This window comes from Salvelinus namaycush, chromosome 29, assembly GCF_016432855.1.
Source record: "Salvelinus namaycush isolate Seneca chromosome 29, SaNama_1.0, whole genome shotgun sequence".
NCBI classification, from domain to species: domain Eukaryota; kingdom Metazoa; phylum Chordata; class Actinopteri; order Salmoniformes; family Salmonidae; genus Salvelinus; species Salvelinus namaycush.
In genome coordinates, this window is record NC_052335.1 from 10,485,178 (window position 1) to 10,505,378 (window position 20,201).

The 20,201-nt window shown below is 41.0% G+C and overlaps 1 protein-coding gene across 1 annotated transcript in view; it reads left to right on the forward strand.

Moving 5' to 3' along the window:
• The first annotated feature begins 3,261 nt into the window (after positions 1-3,261).
• LOC120023897 (sodium/potassium/calcium exchanger 4-like) overlaps positions 3,262-20,201 on the forward strand; it is a 70,241-nt gene continuing 53,301 nt past the window's right edge. Inside the window, exons 1-2 of the mRNA XM_038967998.1 lie at positions 3,262-3,340; positions 12,684-12,800. Coding sequence (XP_038823926.1) covers positions 3,262-3,340; positions 12,684-12,800 — 196 coding nt within the window. The remainder of the gene's footprint in view (positions 3,341-12,683; positions 12,801-20,201) is intronic.

Here is a 20,201-nt window from a genome sequence, read left to right on the forward strand (position 1 = left end):
GTGGGATTGTGCCCATAGGCGACGTTGTTGTCGGTGATGTCTGGTGAGGACCTGCCTTACAACAGGCCTACAAGCCCTCAGTCCAGCCTCTCTCAGCCTATTGCGGACAGTGTGAGCACCGATGGAGGGATTGTGTGTTCCTGGTGTAACTCGGGCAGTTGTTGTTGCCATCCTGTACCTGTCCCGCAGGTGTGATGTTCGGATGTACCGATCCTGTGCAGGTGTTGTTACACGTGGTCTGCCACTGCGAGGACGATCAGCTGTCCATCCTGTCTCCTTGTAGTGCTGTCTTAGGCGTCTCACAGTACGGACATTGCAATTTATTGCCCTGGCCACATCTGCAGTCCTCAGGCCTCCTTACAGCATGCCTAAGGCACATTCACGCAGAATGTTTTTAGAGTCAGTAGAAAGGCCTCTTTAGTGTCCTAAGTTTTCATAACTGTGACCTTAATTGCCTACCGTCTGTAAGCTGTTAGTGTCTTAACGACCGTTTCACTGGTGCATGTTCATTAATTGTTTATGGTTCATTGAACAAGCATGGGAAACAGTGTTTAAACCCTTTACAATGAAGATCTGTGAAGTTATTTGGATTTTTACGAATTATCTTTGAAATACAGGGTCCTGAAACGGGTCCGTTTCTTTTTTTGCTGAGTTTAGTATATCAAACTGTGAACATCCCAGTGTCCAGAGTCAGTCAGTTAGTAAAGGGTGGATGCTGCTCAGGAAAGATGCAGACAGATATTAGATTGGGTTTTTCAAATTCAGGACTATGTAATCGGGCAGGCACCTTCCCCTTTTGCTCTCCCACTCGCCAAGTGCCCTTTTGGGTAGTGATATAATTATAGATTTTTGGTATACATTTCTTTGTTCCGTTGTTCTGAACTCACTGCACCAAAGTCTACCCCTATCCCGTCCGTTGTTCTGAACTCACTGCACCAAAGTCTACCCCTATCCCGTCCGTTGTTCTGAACTCACTGCACCAAAGTCTACCCCTATCCCGTCCGTTGTTCTGAACTCACTGCACCAAAGTCTACCCCTATCCCGTCCGTTGTTCTGAACTCACTGCACCAAAGTCTACCCCTATCCCGTCCGTTGTTCTGAACTCACTGCACCAAAGTCTACCCCTATCCCGTCCGTTGTTCTGAACTCACTGCACCAAAGTCTACCCCTATCCCGTCCGTTGTTCTGAACTCACTGCACCAAAGTCTACCCCTATCCCGTCCGTTGGTCTGCCCTGTATGGAGATTGCCGCCTGGTATCCAAACATGCATTGTGATGCGGGTCACAGGTCGTGTGTGTGTGTTGCAAGCTGTCTAGTTTAAATATAAACAGTACTGCCACAGCAGCATAAGATATGATTAACATTCGATTTACATCATTCGGTCTGGTTGGCTGATAGCCTATGCGCAGCAGCGCTTCATCATTCATTTCCTTATAGAATCATAGCGGGGGAAAGGTGCTGGAGGAGCTGCAGCACCCCTGATAAATTGAAATAAATGTGTCAAAATGATAGAATAACTGCTGTCTGAAAGAAATGCAATAATTCGGAATAGCCTACTACACCATATGTAGGGCTATAATTTAGCTACAGAGGATCAATAGCTTCTTTTAAAAATAGCCTAGCTGTGGATTGCCTGTCTCCCAATAACAAGGCATAGCCTGCAGTCGGGATTGCGCCTCAAATCTGTCAGTGAACAGCATGCAGACAAAACAGGCTTTTCGTAATATTTCAAATACAATGAAGGGAAAATACAGGTTGGAAATGAAATGACTCCTGCTGAAAATAAAATATGAATCTGTCTGCTGTAGGCTACCAAATTATTTGATCAACATCCAAATAGGCCTAAACATGGTTTAGTCTTCAAGTGAGAGTATTTTGGCACAAGCGCATCGGCAAGGCCAGTGAGCAGCACATCATTGGGTGAGTCAGGGAAACTGGAAAGCTTTTTTAGGATTATAATTTCCTCCTCATATTGTACAATAATTGTCAAACCACACACCTAGGCCTACAGTAGGCTGTTGATGGATTCAAGAGGTTGTTTTGTTTGATCTCAGTTTGTCAAAGTAGCCTGTCATTTCAATCATTTGTGCAGTAGGCTATTAAAATTATTATGCCAAAGTCTCCAGTCATGCAAATTTACATAGAAGTTCATGAAATGTGTTCATAAAAAGGCAATTTTTTTCCTGGGCCTAGGCTACTAAAGATGTGCAACTTCTGTAAACACTGCTACCGCTCAATGCCGCTACGCAAATACAATGATACACATGCAATGCTTTATTATAAAGGTGTTTTTTTGTTGTCAAAGAAACAGAAGTTCTAGTTCGGAGTGGTCGATGAGCTGCTGTCAGGATTTCAAGGTGGATGGTCCAGTGTTTTCAGTTCAATTGTAACCGAGCTATAGACAAGATTATTGTCCGCTGCCGCAAACTATCACGTGTCTGCACATGACACCCTCGGAAAAGTTACAGTTGGAGGAATCCGGCGAGGTGTTTTAAATGGACCGAAGACTGTAGCTTAAAGGAAAACTGCACCTGGGGCGACGGAGTTGACGATAGTCTCATCATCCGCACGCTTATTATTATAATGCTCTACGAATTTAAGGGGAGGTTTTCGAACGATGTGACATGACTGCTACCCGAATGTAACAATTAGGCTAACCTTGATGAAATCCGAATGCGCTCTTCCGCCGCGTATTAATTGAAACCAGTCGGGTGCCTGCAGCCATATGTAGTTGAATCATTTAACTGAAGAGGATGCTTTAAATGTACAATCAGTAGAACATTGAAGGCTACTTTGAAGGCAACCCGGAATAGCCCCCAATTAATTTCAAATGCCATGGTAGCTTATTTGCTTAAACGTAAAGGTCAGAATCTGGGGTTTGCGAGATAAATGCTGAATTGATTGGAGACCTTCGGAATTGACCGCCCTGTCATTCATTGCCTGTTGTGTAGGCACGGAATTTTCACGCGCTGTTCTAGCAATCCAACAGCTGAACAACATTGTCTAGGTAGCACATCCAAACTGACCGCCCCACTACTTCGCATCTGCGCCCCGGCCACTTGAAATGAGGACAGCGTCCCGAGCGTGTTCTGTGTGAAGCCGAGAAAACGGGCAATTCCTTCCGTCTCTCCCGTCCGCAGTGAGGCAAGGACAATAAGTCCCCGTTTGGCCGTGCTGCAGCCATGGACCAGGACGAGAACAAGAGCGTCTCGAAAAAGACCATAATCACAAAGATTTTCAAAGTTCGCAGGAGGAGAGAGATGCTTTTCGTGCAAGTGTGTTTTCTCTGCAGTGTCCTCTGCATGGCATGGAGCATGTCAGTATTGCTGACAAAGACAGGTGAGTGTGAGCCGGGGAAACTGCTGAGAAACGCGGGGCAGGGAGGACAGCTGAGAATTCTGCGGTGTAATAGTGCACCCTCTAACCAGCTAGCCATTAGTTATATACAGAGAATTGTCTTTCACCACGCTTATAAAAATACATTTTCAAGGACATGCAAGCAAAGCATTGTCCGAATCATTTATGGTGTCCCCCCCCCCAGCATTTCCAGATATTCATCTGCATCAAACCATGTTGAGATAAGATGGAACCACTGATAAAGTGCATGGTTATTGCTCATAATTATTCCGTGCAAAATGCTTAGTGAAGTGATGGTTTATAACAATGTCGAGAGGTTTTGAGAAACTCTGCATTTAGTCTCAATGTCGACGCAGTGGCTTTTTGCCTCGGCATTATGACCCAACGCTCTCATGACAACTCCCACATTAATTGTGAGGATACCTCTGATATGGGTCACTATGTTTCTTCATCGTGTTCGACTATGCGTTGGTCTTTCCGTATGCCGCAGTGTGCGCGGCTGCAACACGTTAAGAAGCGTGCAAGGTGGCTTACACCTCGACAACCAAATACATCACCTCGGATGTAGGCTGTCATAGAACCTCAACAATATTTTATCGTGTGTGTTGGTGAACATTTGGTTTGAGCGTTGTCACTCTATGGCAAATGCCTGTGCCAGGCGCGAAAGCAACCAACCTGGTTCATCAGTCGCTCAGCGTTTGAGAGAGAATTAGCGTAGGCTTGTGGTAATGCTGGCATCATCGTGTCTCGCCCAGGGCTTCACACACAATTGCACATTGGACAGGGCCGGCTCTATCCTTTTGGGCCCCCCTTTCCAGAAATTGTATATATTTTACCATGGGGCTGTGAGAACATTTAGCAATTTTATAACATTTCCTGAAATTCTACACATTTTGCCATGACTTATGTCAAGTTAAAATTATCTGAGTGAGTGACTAACAAAATCTATGGGGGTCTGGGCCCCTGGGCACTTACCCTTCATGCCTGGTCGTTAATTTGGACGTGATTACGAGTTTAGATTGTTCAATTAGCCTAGCCAACTATCTAAAAAATGTTAGCTGACATTGGTTATTTGAGTGACTGAAATAAGAGAATCTGCTGATGCACAACCACATTTCAAAACGTGCACCTTGTGTATTCTACTATTCTAACTCAATAGTAAGTTTAGACCCTGACTGTATTGCCCATTCCTGGGCTATATGGTAGGCTATAGACAGTGGCTTCGATTATTAGAAACATTTATTCTCGTGTCAAAATAGACTAGTGTAAATAGGATCATTTTGTTCAGAAAGTCAGTCTTGTCCAAAAGAGTTTTGTGAGTTACTCATGACTTACTTGAGGGGTAGGTTGAGTTAGACATTGCTCATTTACCCACTCACGGCACACAGCTGAAATGATTGGACTCTATCCAATCCTACCGCAGAACAGTGTGAGGCAGACCTGCCCATCAGCACAGCAGATACATAAACACATCATGCATTTAACTTGAGAAATACTGCATCAAACACCTTAATGTAAAATTGTGCAAATTACATTTCAGCAAAAACATCAATTTCTGGAGTTATCCTATATTCGTGGATGTTTTGGGGAAATTATACTGGCTTTTTTCATATGGTGTCTCATGGGAGACAAACCTTTAACTGCCACGTCAAACCACACCCAAGACTGAAATTCGGTGTGTTCAGTCACTCTTTAAGTTTGATGGCTGACCATGTGTGTGACATGCCCAAAAACCAAAGGTCATGGGCCCCCACGCACCTGTCATAAATCACCTCGGGCACGTGTGAACATTCAGAATGAGTTGCCAACACATTAGGAATATGTAATCAGACAAGTAGCCCTGTCTGTTTGCTTTTGAACAGAACATATGACTGGTAAGCACTGTCACTGATATTTTGTTATGACAGGAAGAGATTTCACCCTAGATCAATTACAAATGACCAATGGATGTCGGTCATCCTTTCTTTAAGCAGTAGTGTTTAGGATTGACACTAAGCTCTGAGAGCACAACTTAAACAAAGGACTGGAAGTTTTTTAAAGGACTGTCTTGTTTAGGATTTATGCTGTCACCTTGGCACATCGGTCAGAATGCAATGAGGAGAGAGAGAGACGAGAAATCCAGTTTTAAAGGTAATTATTATACACCGTTGAACAGACGCACATGGGGGGGGAGAGTTTGGATGGAGGTTAAGTGTTGGGATTGTAAGGCCTCTAGGTTGGATAGGAATAATGTGTTAGGAATTGTGTATTGTAAGGCCTTGGAGAAAAGATTGGATGTGAGGGTCTGGAATGGAGATATAAAAGGGAAACATTAAGAACACAACATAAAAGGTGCAGACATGACAAAGTAGTGCCATGTGATTATGGGGAATAGGCTTAACATATAACTTAGGAGACTGCCAGGATAAATGTAACAAATTAGCATGGATATAAGGGATATGACCAGTTTAAACAGCAGGGTGGCTACTTTGTACATTGTATTCAACACTTTTCTCAGAATAAATATATATACAGTACCAGTCAAAAGTTTGGACACACCTACTCATTCCATGGTTTTTCTTTATTTTTACTATTTTCTACATTGTAGAATAATAGTGAAGACATCAAAACTATGAAATAACATTAATGGAATCATATAGTAACCCACCCAAAAGTGTTGAACAAATCAAAATCTATTTTATATTTGAGATTCTTCAAAGTAGCCACCCTTTGCCTTGACAGCTTTGCACACTCTTGGCACTCTCTCAACCAGCTTCATGAGGAATGCTTTTCCAACCGTCTTGAAGGAGTTCCCACATATGCTGAGCACTTGTTGACTGCTTTTCCTTCACTCTGCGGTCCAACTCATCCCAAACCATCTCAATTGGGTTGAAGTCAGGTGATTGTGGAGGCCAGGTCATCTGATGCAGCACTACATCACTCTCCTTCTTGGTCAAATAGCCCTTACACAGCCTGGAGGTGTGTTTTGGGTCATTGTGCTGTTGAAAAACAAATGATAGTCCCACTAAGCGCAAACCAGATGGGATGGCGTATCGCTTCAGAATGCTGTGATAGACATGCTGGTTCAGTGTGCCATGAATTCTAAATAAATCACTGACAGTGTCACCTGCAAAGCACCATCACACCTCCTCCATGCTTCACTGTGGAAACCACATATGCGGAGTTAATCCGTTCACCTACTCTGCGTCTCACAAAGACATGGCGGTTGGAACCAAAAATCAAAAATGTGGACTCATCAGACCTAAGGACAGATTTCCACTGGTCTAATTTCCATTGCTCGTGTTTCTTGGCCCAAGCAAGTCTCTTCTTGTTGGTGTCCTTTAGTAGTAAATTTGACCATGAAGGCCTGATTCACACAGTTTCCTCTGAACAGTTGATGTTGAGATGTCTGTTACTTGAACTCTGTGCTGCAATCTGAGGTGCAGTTAATTGCTGATTTCTGAGACTGGTAACTCTAATGACTTTATCCTCTGCAGCAGAGGTAACTCTGGATCTTCCTTTCCTGTGGCGGTCCTCATGAGAGCCAGCTCCATCATAGTGCTTGATGGTTTTTGCGATTGCACTTGAAGAAACTTTAAAAGTTCTTGAAATTTTCCATATTGACTGACCTTCATGTCTTAAAGTACTGATGGCCTGTAATTTCTCTTAGCTTATTTGAGCTGTTATTGCCATAATAGGGACTTGGGCTTTTATCAAATAGGGCTATCTTGTGTATACCACCCCTACTTTGTCACAACACAACTGATTGGCTCAAACATATTAAGAAGGAAAGAAATTCCACAAATATGCTTTTAACAAGGCACACCTGTTAATTGAAAGGCATTACAGGTGACTACTTCATGAAGTTGGTTGAGAGAATGCCAAGACTGTGCAAAGCTGTCATCAAGGCAATGGTTGCTAATTTTGAAGAATCTCAAATATAACATATTTTGATTTGTTTAACACTTTTCTTTGGTTACTACATGATTATATATATGTGTTATTTCATAGTTGTGATGTCTTCACTATTATTCTACAATGTAGAAAATATAAAAAAATAAAGAAACAATAGAATGAGTAGGTGTGTCCAAACTTTTCACTGGTACTGTAAATGAAAAGGCACCATATCAGTCACGGCCAGCGGAAGGATAGGGCATCACCAAGCAAACTAAAGCATGCTGCTTACAAAGGGAACTGGAGAGTGAAAAATGTAGAGGACAGGTGATTGAGAGAGTGGGAACAGGTGTGGTCGGAAGGGGTGTGTCCTAGGGTAATTGGAAGCATTTGGAGTCATGTAGAGTGACATTACACTTCACAATAACACCACATGGGCCTTATGGTGCTTTCAAGACAACTCGGAACTAAAAAAAACGAGGTTAAATCATGACGTCAGTGATTTTCATGTTGGAAATCTGAGCTCTAAAAAGATGCCCGAGTTTCTGACTTGGAATTCCGAGTTGAAAGACAGAGTTCCTAGTTGTCTTGATCGCACCGATGTCGGATATTTCCTAGTTCAGAGTTCCTACTGTAGTTCCCAGTTATTTTGATACGCGACAACAATCCTAACCATTTTGAAACTTCTATTCGATCGAATAAGCCTCACCTAGCAAATTTGCAATGACATATTTTGCTGACCAAATTCAACACTCTCATTGAACTTCATACAAAAATTCCTTACTTCGTGGGCTTATTTTTCGTCGACAGATTTTGGGCGGAGAAACCTCTCCCTTCGCCTCTTCCTCTCTGCCGTGACCCTCCACCTCTCCAACCCAGTAGTGGAACATGTCCACTCAGGCCCCTGAGCGCAGAAACCCACCATAAATCGCCTCATTATGCTATGTACTGTAGGCCTATGTCCGACCGCACTGACATGTTGGAGTTTTTATTAATTACATTAAAAACAACAAGAGGCTTAAAAGATTATTCTGGAATGATATACAGACAAGCTTGCCGCAAATCTCTTATCTCCAAAAGGTGGGCTCTAAGGGGACCAAAGTTAAAGCTTTATGGTCAGTAATGGCTTGCCTTTTTTTGCATTTAATCAAGGTTGAATGACCTGTGTGCTGTGATTGTCACCACAAGAGGGTATTTGATAAGAGATCATGCTGTGTTAATGTCTACCATGATTGGACATGTCACATGTTTGACCATCACCTTTTGTGAGGCGAGGCAGGTGTTTGATCAGAGAGAAATACAGGTATAACCCCTCACCTCTCCTCCATTATCCCCCTTTAATTCTCCCCCCTCCCTAATCCCCTCTGAACGCATCTGATAGCTCTCCATATTGCTCTCAATCCCAAATCACCATAAGAATAGGAACCAGGCAGTCGTAATGTCATAATATGCCCATGTCCCTTTTCTGACTCCTATTTTTATGGATGGGAGTACTCTGGGGTTGTTTGTCTGTGACAAATGTAGGGCCAACAGAATATGGCCAGATGGATGGGAATTGAGTGATGGATTACTTAAGGGTTATGTCTCTGTCACCCTCCATTTTGGTTGGAGCAGGGTATGTCTCCATGATGGAGATGGGGAAGGTAGAGTACTTTTGAGAGTACGCCAGGTGGTTACAGAGCTAGGGCCAGGCCTGGTCTGACAGGTGTGTGTGCTGTAGGGTGATGGTGAGGGAGATGGCACTGGGACGTCTCAGCAGTGTCAGGGCAGGAAGGCAGAGAGGAGCTGTGTTTGTGTGGGAGCCGTTCGTGGCACAGGAAGTTGGCAGAGATTGATGGGTGTCATTGGTTCATCTCACTCGCCAGCTAATTGGACTGAGTTGCAGGATGATTATGCCCTCTGTTTCTCTCTCTCTCTCTCTCTCTCTCTATCCTAATAGTGCCCTTTGATTTCTTTCCTGATTCTGTGAGTTTTTTTTTCTCTCCAAAATTCCGTTTTGTTTTTCCAGGTTTCAGTTTTCCCAGCATTGTCATTTTTTTTTTTTTTTTTTTGCTGACACCATTTTGAGAAAAACAAAACAATTGGATGTTCTAAGTCCACAACAATGCTTAAACCAGATCAGGAGACCACCTTTGAGGTCTGGGTGAAAAAAATACATGTTTGCAGAGTTTGCAAAACAAATGGCCGTTGGACTGATGCAAATATTCATGATATCTTTCTGCCAGGTAGACATGGGCTACTTTGTAGTTAACATTTAATTGAGAAGGTTTTTGGGAAAGCCTTTCCAGCAGACAGTTATCGTTAGCGTTGACGCTAACGGCTACACAAAGTGAAGACTAGACATACGCATGCAAACACCTCACACAACACACCGATGGGGGAATTCCTGTTCCGTCTCAGAACGTTGCATGTAAATGTGAATCACTAATGCATTTAGTTTATGTCTTATGATTAACTTGAGCAAATTAATGCACTTTCGAATAACTTCAATGTATTTAGATTATTTCCTACTAAGTTAAAAGCATAAAAAAATGGCAAACATTTGCCTCCACCCTATGGCAAAATGTGTAGAATTGCAGGAAATTACCTGTAAAATTGCAGCAAAATGCACAAAATGACATTCCCATCAAAGTTGCCCATCCCTGATCTACAGCTAACCTTTGGTCTCCCATTCAATGTTTTAAACAAGCTCAGGCCTGCTTGGCTATGATATTTGTTACTGACTATTACCAATGTGCTATTGTGAGAGTGCTTGTTGAGAGATCCCCACTTAAAAACTAAATAGATTCACTGCTGCTATCAAAGTCATCCTCAAGGGTAATACGTTTAACAGAGCAAATTTAAATGTGACCATACTTGTATCAATCATCAATGACGCTATTTAGGCCTATATACTGTAGCATTTGAAAAATCAACCGCAATTGTTTGAATTCAACCCAGAATTCAACTAAAAATGGACAATACAATAGGCCTAGGGTTTCAAGCTCTGGTTGATTTCAAATTTGATGACATTTAATGATATTATTGTGTTTGGTTGTCAACACAACAAATTATCAACCTTTTGCCCTCAGAACAGCCTTAATTCGCCGGGGCATGGACTCTACAAGGTGTTGAAAGTGCTCCACAGGGATGCTGGCCCATGTTGACGTCAATGCTTCCCACAGTTATCAAGTTGGCTCAATATCACTTTTGAAATACAACAAATAGCCTTTTTGACTTGTCGACAAGTTAACAAATTATGTGTTGGATTCATGTCTCCAACTCAACCAAAAATAAAAGTTAAAGAATGAGATTAAGCCAGTGGCTCGTATGGAAACATCCAAGTAGTAGATAAATATCCTTTTAAATGTTGATTTTTGGTTGCGTTGTCATCAAAACACAGTTCAATATTACTTTTGTAATGCAGTAAATACAGCTTAAATTGAGGCCATTTTACAAACCAATGTAACGTTCAACCTTAAAATCCATGGCCACATTTCTTCTCATGTAATAATCTAAGGCGTGCATGTTCAATATATAGTAGCATGCATAGGTCATCATCGCAGGTCTGTGGAGATCTTCACAATTGCGGTAATAATCTGTGCAGAATCACTTGCACCATGTAATTTTAATGTAATCTCAACTGCAATCCAAGTCACTCGGTCTCCCGAGTGGTGCATTGGTCTAAGGCACTGCATCTCAGTGCTAGAGGCATCACTACAGATCCTGGTTAGATTCCAGGCTGTATCACAACCAGCTGGGATTGGGAGTCCCATAGGGCGGCGCGCAATTGCCCCAGGGTCGTTAGGGTTTGGCTGGGGTACGCCATCATTGTAAGTAAGAATTTGTTCTTAACTGACTTGCCTAGTTAAATAAAGGAATGAAAAATACACATTTGGTTCTCCTATTAGATGAAGCCCTGTGATATCGCATTAATCTGTATAAATAAATGAAATATCTGATGTTGAATTCTCATTTGTTTTTCCATTGGAATTTGGTTGTGCTTTTAGATGGTTGAAAGCATAGTGACAACACATTGGAGACTTAACTACATTGTTGACTGTCTTTTTGAGTGGGTGAATATAGGTTGTCATCTCATTGATCTACGTCTCAACCAAATATTACCCAATTATCCATGTGAAAATTACGTAGGGTAATGTCTTTGGTATCTGCTTCAAGGAAGCAAATGAGTTTGGGTTTTCAAGCACCTAGCTTGATCTGCCTTGCAATTTTCATGGTTTCATCCTGAGGCTTCTATCTCTTATAGAATTCAGATGTCGTAACGCAATCTTAATGTCTTAACTCAAAGCTCGAGTCTGGTTGGTCTGTTCAGTTCTTGACCGTGACTTGACCAAAAATCAATACCCTAAGGGAAATGTTAGTCAGTCATTCGGTTAAGACACTACCGGTAATCCTTTTCTGTTGGTGGTTGAAATCAGTGAGCCTATAATCTAACTGGGGTTACAAACACTGACAGTTTGTAAATCTGGGTTCTTTGCACATTCCTAATCTCATTGAAAACCTTCGAGATATGACTGATGGAAAGCAGGAAGCGTCGCAAGTTGGCCGTGTGTATGGGTGATTTGCATCCAGTAATTGGGAATTAAACAGTTCTCATTTTGTATTCATCCCACTTGAAACCCTTAACATTCAAACCTGAAAGGATGGGGGAAATTAATGGTATTGAAGCCTACTCCATCCTCCAATGCGATTAGTTATCAATCTAGTTTGTGGTAGAATTTCCATGCATATCCATTTCGTTTCAAATGATCAACATTATCATGATTTATGAATGCATCTATTCTTCAGCACCTTTTTCACAGATACATTGGTTATTGGTTCAATGTTACTCAGTGGTTAGAAAAAGTACTCAATTGTCATACGTGACTAAAAGTAAAGATACCTTAATATAAAATGACTCAAAGTCACCCAGTAAAATACTACTTGAGTAAAATTCTAAAAGTATTTGGTTTGAAATGTACTTAAGTACAGTGGTGGAAAAAGTAAATGCTATACATCAAGTTGTTTATTTTAAGAAAACCAGATGGCACGTTGTTATTGTTTTTTACTTTTACGGACAGCCAAGGGAACACTCAGACACTATTTTCCAAAATGCAGTATTTGTGTTTAGTGAGTTGGCCAGATCATAGGCAGTAGGGATGACGACGCGTTATATTGCCAGGTGCGTGAATACAATCCTATTGCTGTCCTGCGTGAGCATTCAAAATGTTAAAAGGACTTTTGGGTGTCAAGGAAAATATATGGGAGTAAACATTTTCTTTAGGAATGTAGTGGAGTAGAAGTTGTCAAATATATAAATAGTAAAGTACAGATACTACTAAAGCAGTTTTTTTTGGGGGGGGGGTATCTTAAAGTACTTTTAATTAAGTACTTAATAACACTGATGTTACTCAACTTCTTTATGTAACACGGCTATGATTTTCTATGAGCAAGGATGCCTCTTTTCTTCCAGGTTATGGAATAACATTAATAAATGGACACGAGCAGCATGAACATTGGGGAAGGAAGCTCATGGGACATGAAGCCGACAACGACAACGAGACCGAGTCGAAGAACTGCACAGAGCCAGGTATGCTCCCGTCACTGGGGAAAACTACTGTCGACCATGGCAATAGTTTTGTATTTATTATTTGAACCCTGATTACTGTTATATAGAGCTTGCCAGGTTGTAGTCCTTAAAAACGTAAATGAGTTACCTCTGGTTCGTTCAGCCATTCCTATGGGGGAAATTAATGGGGAAAGAATGGTGTTTTGGGATAAATACAGAAAATAAGGTCTGAGGTTAACACAGGCTTAGGATATCTTTTACGTTTTGATCTGAGATAATATCAGTCAGTTAACATGATCTTTATGAATTATGAAGCCTTTATGCCTTATGTTCTTGTTTTGATAACATACCCACATGGAAAAATACTGTGGTATAAATACTATAGTATTCACTGTAGTATTCATCAGGGTTACCCAACTGGTGGCTCTTTTATTTGGCCCCCCAAGTTTTCTGAACAAAAAAGTGATTTATTTGTTTTTTTTAAATTTTCATTGTCGGACATAAAATATTGTAAAAACACCAGTTATTTTAATTTTGGAAATCTGTTCCCAAGTATTCCCATGCATAATATAGACACATGATCACATACAAATGTAAGCAAAGTTTGAAATGATCATGTTTGTGTCAAAATGTTTATCTGTTTGTGATTCTTGCAGTCTACAAATTGTTTGTAATTATGTTCCTGACCATACGCTCACGGAAAAAATCGGCCTGCGTCTGAATCTATTTGAGGATCCCTGCTGACATGCTGTAATGTTAAATAATGGTGTTGTATTAATTGGGACAGGTTCACATTTTACTGGTACGGCGTACCCCCACTATTTATTTTACCGGGACGCCATACCGAACCGTACCCCCGAACCGTACTTTAACCCCTGAATGTGTTCCAGCGACGAAATCACGCTCCTGCTGCGCTACGATGTTAGTGGCTGTGATGTAGGGTTCAGCCAGTAGTTAATGAACAGTCGGAAGAGTGAATGAAATGGTAGGAGGGACATCCCAGCTTCAAATGGTGTCAAATTTCACATTCTGCTTCACACAGGCAGAAGAGACATACTCCTGTGTCCATGAGAATCAGGTCTAACGCTCAAGCAAGCCATTTCCATCTATGGTGTCGACAGATTCATTTATAAGTGAAAATGTCAGTCGGAACCGGTACCAGAACGCAGATCCCTAAAACAGGGGACTTTGCATCTTTAAACACTCTGAGGGTGACACAAGGTAACAGACACTTTGGAAGGTTGTGTTTCCGGCTATTTATAGTTTCTTTGTGACACATTTGGCCCAATGGAGATTGAGTGTCTGTTTCTCATTACCAGCCACAGCTAGCAGAATCCTTTGGGGGCCTCACTGAAAGTGTTGAGAGTTGAAGCATCGTCTTATAAGAGGAAGTTTTGTCAGTGTTAAGTGTTGAAGTGTTTTCTTCAATCTAGGCCTCCATGATTGGAATATGAGTTAACACTTATTTTGAACACTAACACATTTTCAACACTTTAACACTACAAGTGTTTCCCTATCTATAATTGGAGGATGAGTCATTTATTTATATTTTTATATTACTCTCAAAGTATATTGGATTTGTATTGTCAAGCACTTTGAACATTTAGAGCGTTAACTAATTTAAACGCAATAGGGTCCTTTTGAGACGAGTGCCAGTTGACAAGATTATGTACTGAAAATTTTACTACTTCTAATCCAGAGGGGGATTATCTTATTTTTTGTTTGTTTATGTCTTCTTGCCCACTGCAGGCAGACTGCCCCACTCATTACTCCTCTCCTCTTTTGTCCCCCCCCATTCCTTTTGTTCATCCCTTCTCCTGGCAAACAATATGTTTTATAATCTAAAATCATGGCTATTTTACATGCTCTGGTCATATGAGAGCACAGTTTTGTTTCCAGGAATAAGCTCAGTGTGACCGAGACGCCCACCTAACATCCTAGAGTCTCCCCAAGCGCTCCACCTCAGCCTCGGCCACCTGGGGCAGAGCATGGAGATATGGGCTGGGGATGGCACCAGGGTAGTCTATATAGATGGATGAGAATTATTATTATCCAAGGCTTTTTCTAATCCTGAGTATGTGCCCCATCTAAAGCTGTGTGTAATTAGGCCAGTGTTTGTGAGATGCATAGATTATCTTCCGCCTGATTTGGTCTTCTCTCTCCTCCTCATCATTATCTCTTCGCTTAGTACTTCTGGGTTCACCAGAGGTGCTGATGTTGATCAGAGCTGGATGACGCTTAATGATGACCGTTGTCGTAAATTAGGTTTATTGGCTATTCAGCAATATTACGTGCTTAGAAATACATTTTTTTCTATTAAAAAAAAGCTACAAAGTATGTTGCTGGTACACTAGACTATGAAGCACAGGGATCAAATAAAAAACAATATATAATGATATTTTTCTTCATTCACAGAATCATTATATGGACTGGAATGCTTCTGTTATCTTCTTCTTTTTTGACCCATCACTCACTTGAGTCATTAACCCTCACTCTGATCTAATTAAAATGTGTGTTTTAGAGATTTAATTTCTCCTTTGACTGTCCTAATGATGAATGCGAACTGTTGTACTGCTGTCCCTGTAGTTCTGCTTAATTTGAAAGCAGTACTGTTTTATTGCAAAACTCATGGTTTTATTAGCCCTTACAAGGGGACATGATCCAAATTGGCGAGGGAACAATTTGTTTTTCACTTGTACTTTGTTACAGGCACTTACTCAAATGCTTCGGGTCTTTTAAACGATTTTAATTTCTTTCAGGCCCCCAATGTTAATGTAAAGCTGCAGACTTGACACTGCTTTTGTGTGGGGGAGAAGGAATGCAAGGTGAAATCGCAGGAGGAATATATTGGCCAAATACTGTACATCTACTATTCTTTTTCCAGTAGCATAATTAATATTCTATGGTACATTAGAACTGAATGCTAGTTTCAAATACATGCAACTTAAAAATTGCATATCATGACATTTCGATTTGAGGTCTTTTGAAGATAAGAGAAACCTTGAGGGAACCTTATTTGAGTCAGAAAAGGGTATTCGTATGATAGGGAATATTTGCAGAGAGCATATCCAATGGACAATGTTTTAGATTTTTTTTTAAACTATTGGAACTAAGACTTGAAAAGAACTGACGTTGGCAGAAGATGGAGGGAAAGTTGAAGCATAAATGACAAAATTACAGGTAACAAAAATATACACTTAATCCAGTATAAACTATAGAATTTATTATACAAGAGACAAAATTCTCAAATTCTACAGCACAATGGCAGAGTCATGTCTTAAGTATAAAACCAATAATGACTCGATAATCCGTGCTTTCTGGGAATGCTATAAAGTCCAAAAGTCATGGGCGGAGCTAGAAAGTTGGCTGTTAGAAGTATTACAATGTAAACCTTTTATTCCGTCAGTCTGCATATTTCAAGACATGGCATATGGGAGTGTAGTGAGATACCCAATCGGTTGGACGCTTCTCTTCTCATCACTCATCTTGAAAAAACGTACACTAAAAGCATCAATAACACAATCTAATTATTTATTATCGAAATAGCATGGGCTACCGAGAAAAACGAATTGGTACAATTTAAGGCCAAGTGGCAAACAGTAATGCAGGCACTCGGGGTGGGGGTGTGAGCATGCGGGTCTAGGCAGATGAGATGAAGTCATTGTTTGTGCGTCTCTGCAAGTTATCTGGAATGACATTTTTTTTTGTATATTTAAAAAAGATTTGAATGCTAAAAAGCAAAGTAGAACTGAAAAATAAATCAAAGGTTTTTATTATGGCTTAGTTTCTAGTATTTAATAATCCCCTGGGGGATTTTTTTGATTACAGTGGTTTTAGATACTGCATCACACTAATCTGGAACAAGGGAGGGAGGGATGTGAATGTGGAGGGGGAGAGGTGAGGTGAGTGTATGTTGCGTGTTTTTGGCATGGGGCGAGAGGAGAAGGTGAGTCACACTGAAACGTTATGGCGCTGGCAGCCTTGATATGGCTGTGTCTGCATTTGTTTGTTTGTGTGTGTCTGTGTTTGTTTGTGTGTGTCTGCATTTGTTTTTGTTTGTGTGTGTGTGTGTGTGTGTATGTGTGTATATATATATATATATATATATATATATATATATATATATATATATATATATATATATATATATATATATACACTCACACTCACACTCACTACCGGTCAAAAGTTTTAGTACACCTACTCATTGAAGGGGTTTTTCTTTATTTTTTACTATTTTCTACATTGTAGAATAATAGTGAAGACATCAAAACTATGTAGAATCATGTAGTAACCAAAATAGTGTTAAACAAATCAACATTTATTTTTTATTTTAGATTGTTCAAAGTTGCCACCCTCTGCCTTGATGACAGCTTTGCACAATCTTGGCATTCTCTCAACCAGCGTCATGAGGTATTCACCTCATGAAGTTCCCACATATACTGAGCACTTGTTGGCAGCTTTTCATTCACTCTGCGGTCCAACTCATCCCAAACCATCTCAACTGGGTTGAGGTTGGTTGATTGTGGAGGCCAGGTCATCTGATGCAGCACTCCATCACTCTCCTTCTTGGTCAACTAGCCTAGAGGTGTGTTTTGGGTCATTGTCCTGTTGAAAAACAAATGATAGTCCCACTATTGCTGCAGAATACTGTGGTAGCCATGCTGGTTAAGTATGCTGTGAATTCTAAATAAATCACTGACCGTGTCACCAGGAAAGCGCCATCACACCTCCTGATCCATGCTTCATTGTGGGAACCACACATGCGGAGATCATCTGTTCCCCTACTCTGTGTATCACAAAGACTCGGCGGTTGGAACCAAAAATCTCAAATGACATTTTATTAGCATTTACATTTTATTTGTTAAGATGTTAATGCGGGTGTAGCGAAATGCTTGTGCTTCTAGCTCCGACAGTGCAGTAATATCTAACAATGTCAAAACAAATACCTAATACACACATCTAAGTAAAGGAATGGAATTAAGAATATTTAAATATATGGACGAGCAATGTCAGAGCGGCATACACTGAGATATAGAATACAGTATATACAGTTGAAGTCGGAAGTTTACATACACCTTAGCCAAATACATTTCAACTCAGTTTTTCACAATTCCTGACATTTAATCCTAGTAAAAATTCCCTGTCTTAGGTCAGTTAGGATCACCAGATCATTTTAAGAATGTGAAATGTCAGAATAATAGTAGAGAGAATTCTTTATTTCAACTTATATCTTTCATCACATTCCCAGTGGTTCAGAAGTTTACATACATTAAATTAGTATTTGGTAGCATTGCCTTTAAATTGTTTAACTTGGGTCAAATGTTTCGAGTAGCCTTCCACAAGCTTCCCACATTAAGTTGGTGAGTTGAGTCATGTTTGTAGGCCACTTTGCTCATGTGGCCGACGTGAAATGGCTGGCTAGTTAGCGGTGGTGCGCGCTAATAGTGTTTCAATCGGTGACGTCACTCGTTCTGAGACCAAGAAGTAGTTGTTCCCCTTGCTCTGCAAGAGCCGCGGCTTTTGTGGCGCGATGGGTAACGATGCTTCGTGAGTGACTGTGGCTGATGTGTGCAGAGGGTCCCTGGTTCGAGCCCAGGTTGGGGCGAGGAGAGGGCCGGAAGCTATACTGTTACACTCGCACATGTTTTTTCAGTTCTGCCCACAAATTTTCTATAGGATTGAGGTCAGGGCTTTGTGATGGCAAATCAAATACCTTGACTTTGTTGTCCTTAAGCCATTTTGTCACAACTTTGGAACTATGCTTGGGGTTTGTTCATTGTTCATTTGTGACCAAGCTTTAACTTCCTGACTGATGTCTTGATGTTGCTTCAATATATCCACATACGTTTCCTGCCTCATGATGCCATCTATTTGGTGAAGTGCACCAGTCCCTCCTGCAGCAAAGCACCCCCACAACATGATGCTGCCACCCCCGTGCTTCACGGTTGGGATGGTGTTCTTCGGCTTGCAAGCCTCCCCTTTTTTCCTCCAAACATAAAGATGGTCATTATGGCCAAACAGTTCTATTTTTGTTTCATCAGACCAGAGGACATTTCTCCAAAAAGTACGATCTTTGTCCCCATTTGCAGTTGCAAACCGTAGTCTGGCTTTTTTTATGCCGGTTTTGGAGCAGTTGCTTCTTCCTTGCTGAGTGGCCTTTCAGGTTATGTCGAAAAATAACTTGTTTTACTGTGGATATAGATACTTTTGTACCTGTTTCCTCCAGCATCTTCACTAGGTCCTTTGCTGTTGTTCTGGGATTGATTTGCAGTTTTCGCACCAAACTACATTAATCTCTCAGGAGACAGAACGCGTCAGAACGCGTCTCCTACCTGAGCGGTATGACGGCTGCGTGGTCCCATGGTGTTTATACTAGCATACTATTGTTTGTACAGATGAACATGGTACCTTCAGGTGTTTGGAAATTGCACCCAAGGATGAACCAGACTTGTGGAGGTCTTTTTTTTCTTTCTGATGTCTTGGCTGATTTCTTTTGATTTTCCCATGATTTCAAGCAAAGAGGCACTGAGTTTGAAGGTAGGCCTTGAAATACATCCACAGGTATACTTCCAATTTGACTCAGGCTAATTGACATAATTTATCAGAAGCTTCTAAAGCCATGACATTTTCTGGAATTTTCCAAGCTGTTTAACGGCACAGTCAACTTACTGTGTGTAAACTTCTGACCCACTGGACTTGTGATACAGTGAAATAATCTGTCTATTAACAATTGTTGTGAAAATGACTTGTCATCCACAAAATAGATGTCCTAGCCGACTTGCCAAACTATAGTTTGTTAACAAGAAATTTGTGGAGTGTTTGAAAAACGAGTTTTAATGACTCCAACCTAAGTGTATGTAAACTTCCGACTTCAACTGTACATATGAGATGAGTAATGCAAGATATGTAAACATTATTAAAGTGTCTAGTGTACCATTTATTAAACTGGCCAATGATTTCAAGTCTGTATTTAGGCTGCAGCCTCTGTGCTAGTGATGGTCATTTGACAGTGATGGCCTTGAAATAGAAGCTGTTTTTCAGTCTCCTCGGTCCCAGCTTTGATGCACAGAACGAAGGACAGATTTCCACCGGGCTAATGTCCATTACTCGTGTTTCTTGGCCCAAGCAAGTCTCTTCTTCTTATTGGTGACCTTTAGTATTGGTTTCTTTGCAGCAATTTGACCATGAAGGCCTGATTCATGCAGTCTCCTATGAACAGTTGATGTTGAGATGTGACTGTTACCTGAACTCTGTGAAGCATTTATTTGTACTGCAATCTGAGGTGCAGTTAATTGCTGATTTCTGAGACTGGTAACTCTAATGAACTTATCCTCTGCAGCAGAAGTAACTCTGGGTCTTCCTTTCCTGTGGGGGTCCTCATGAGAGCCAGTTTCATCATAGCGCTTGATGGTTTTTGCG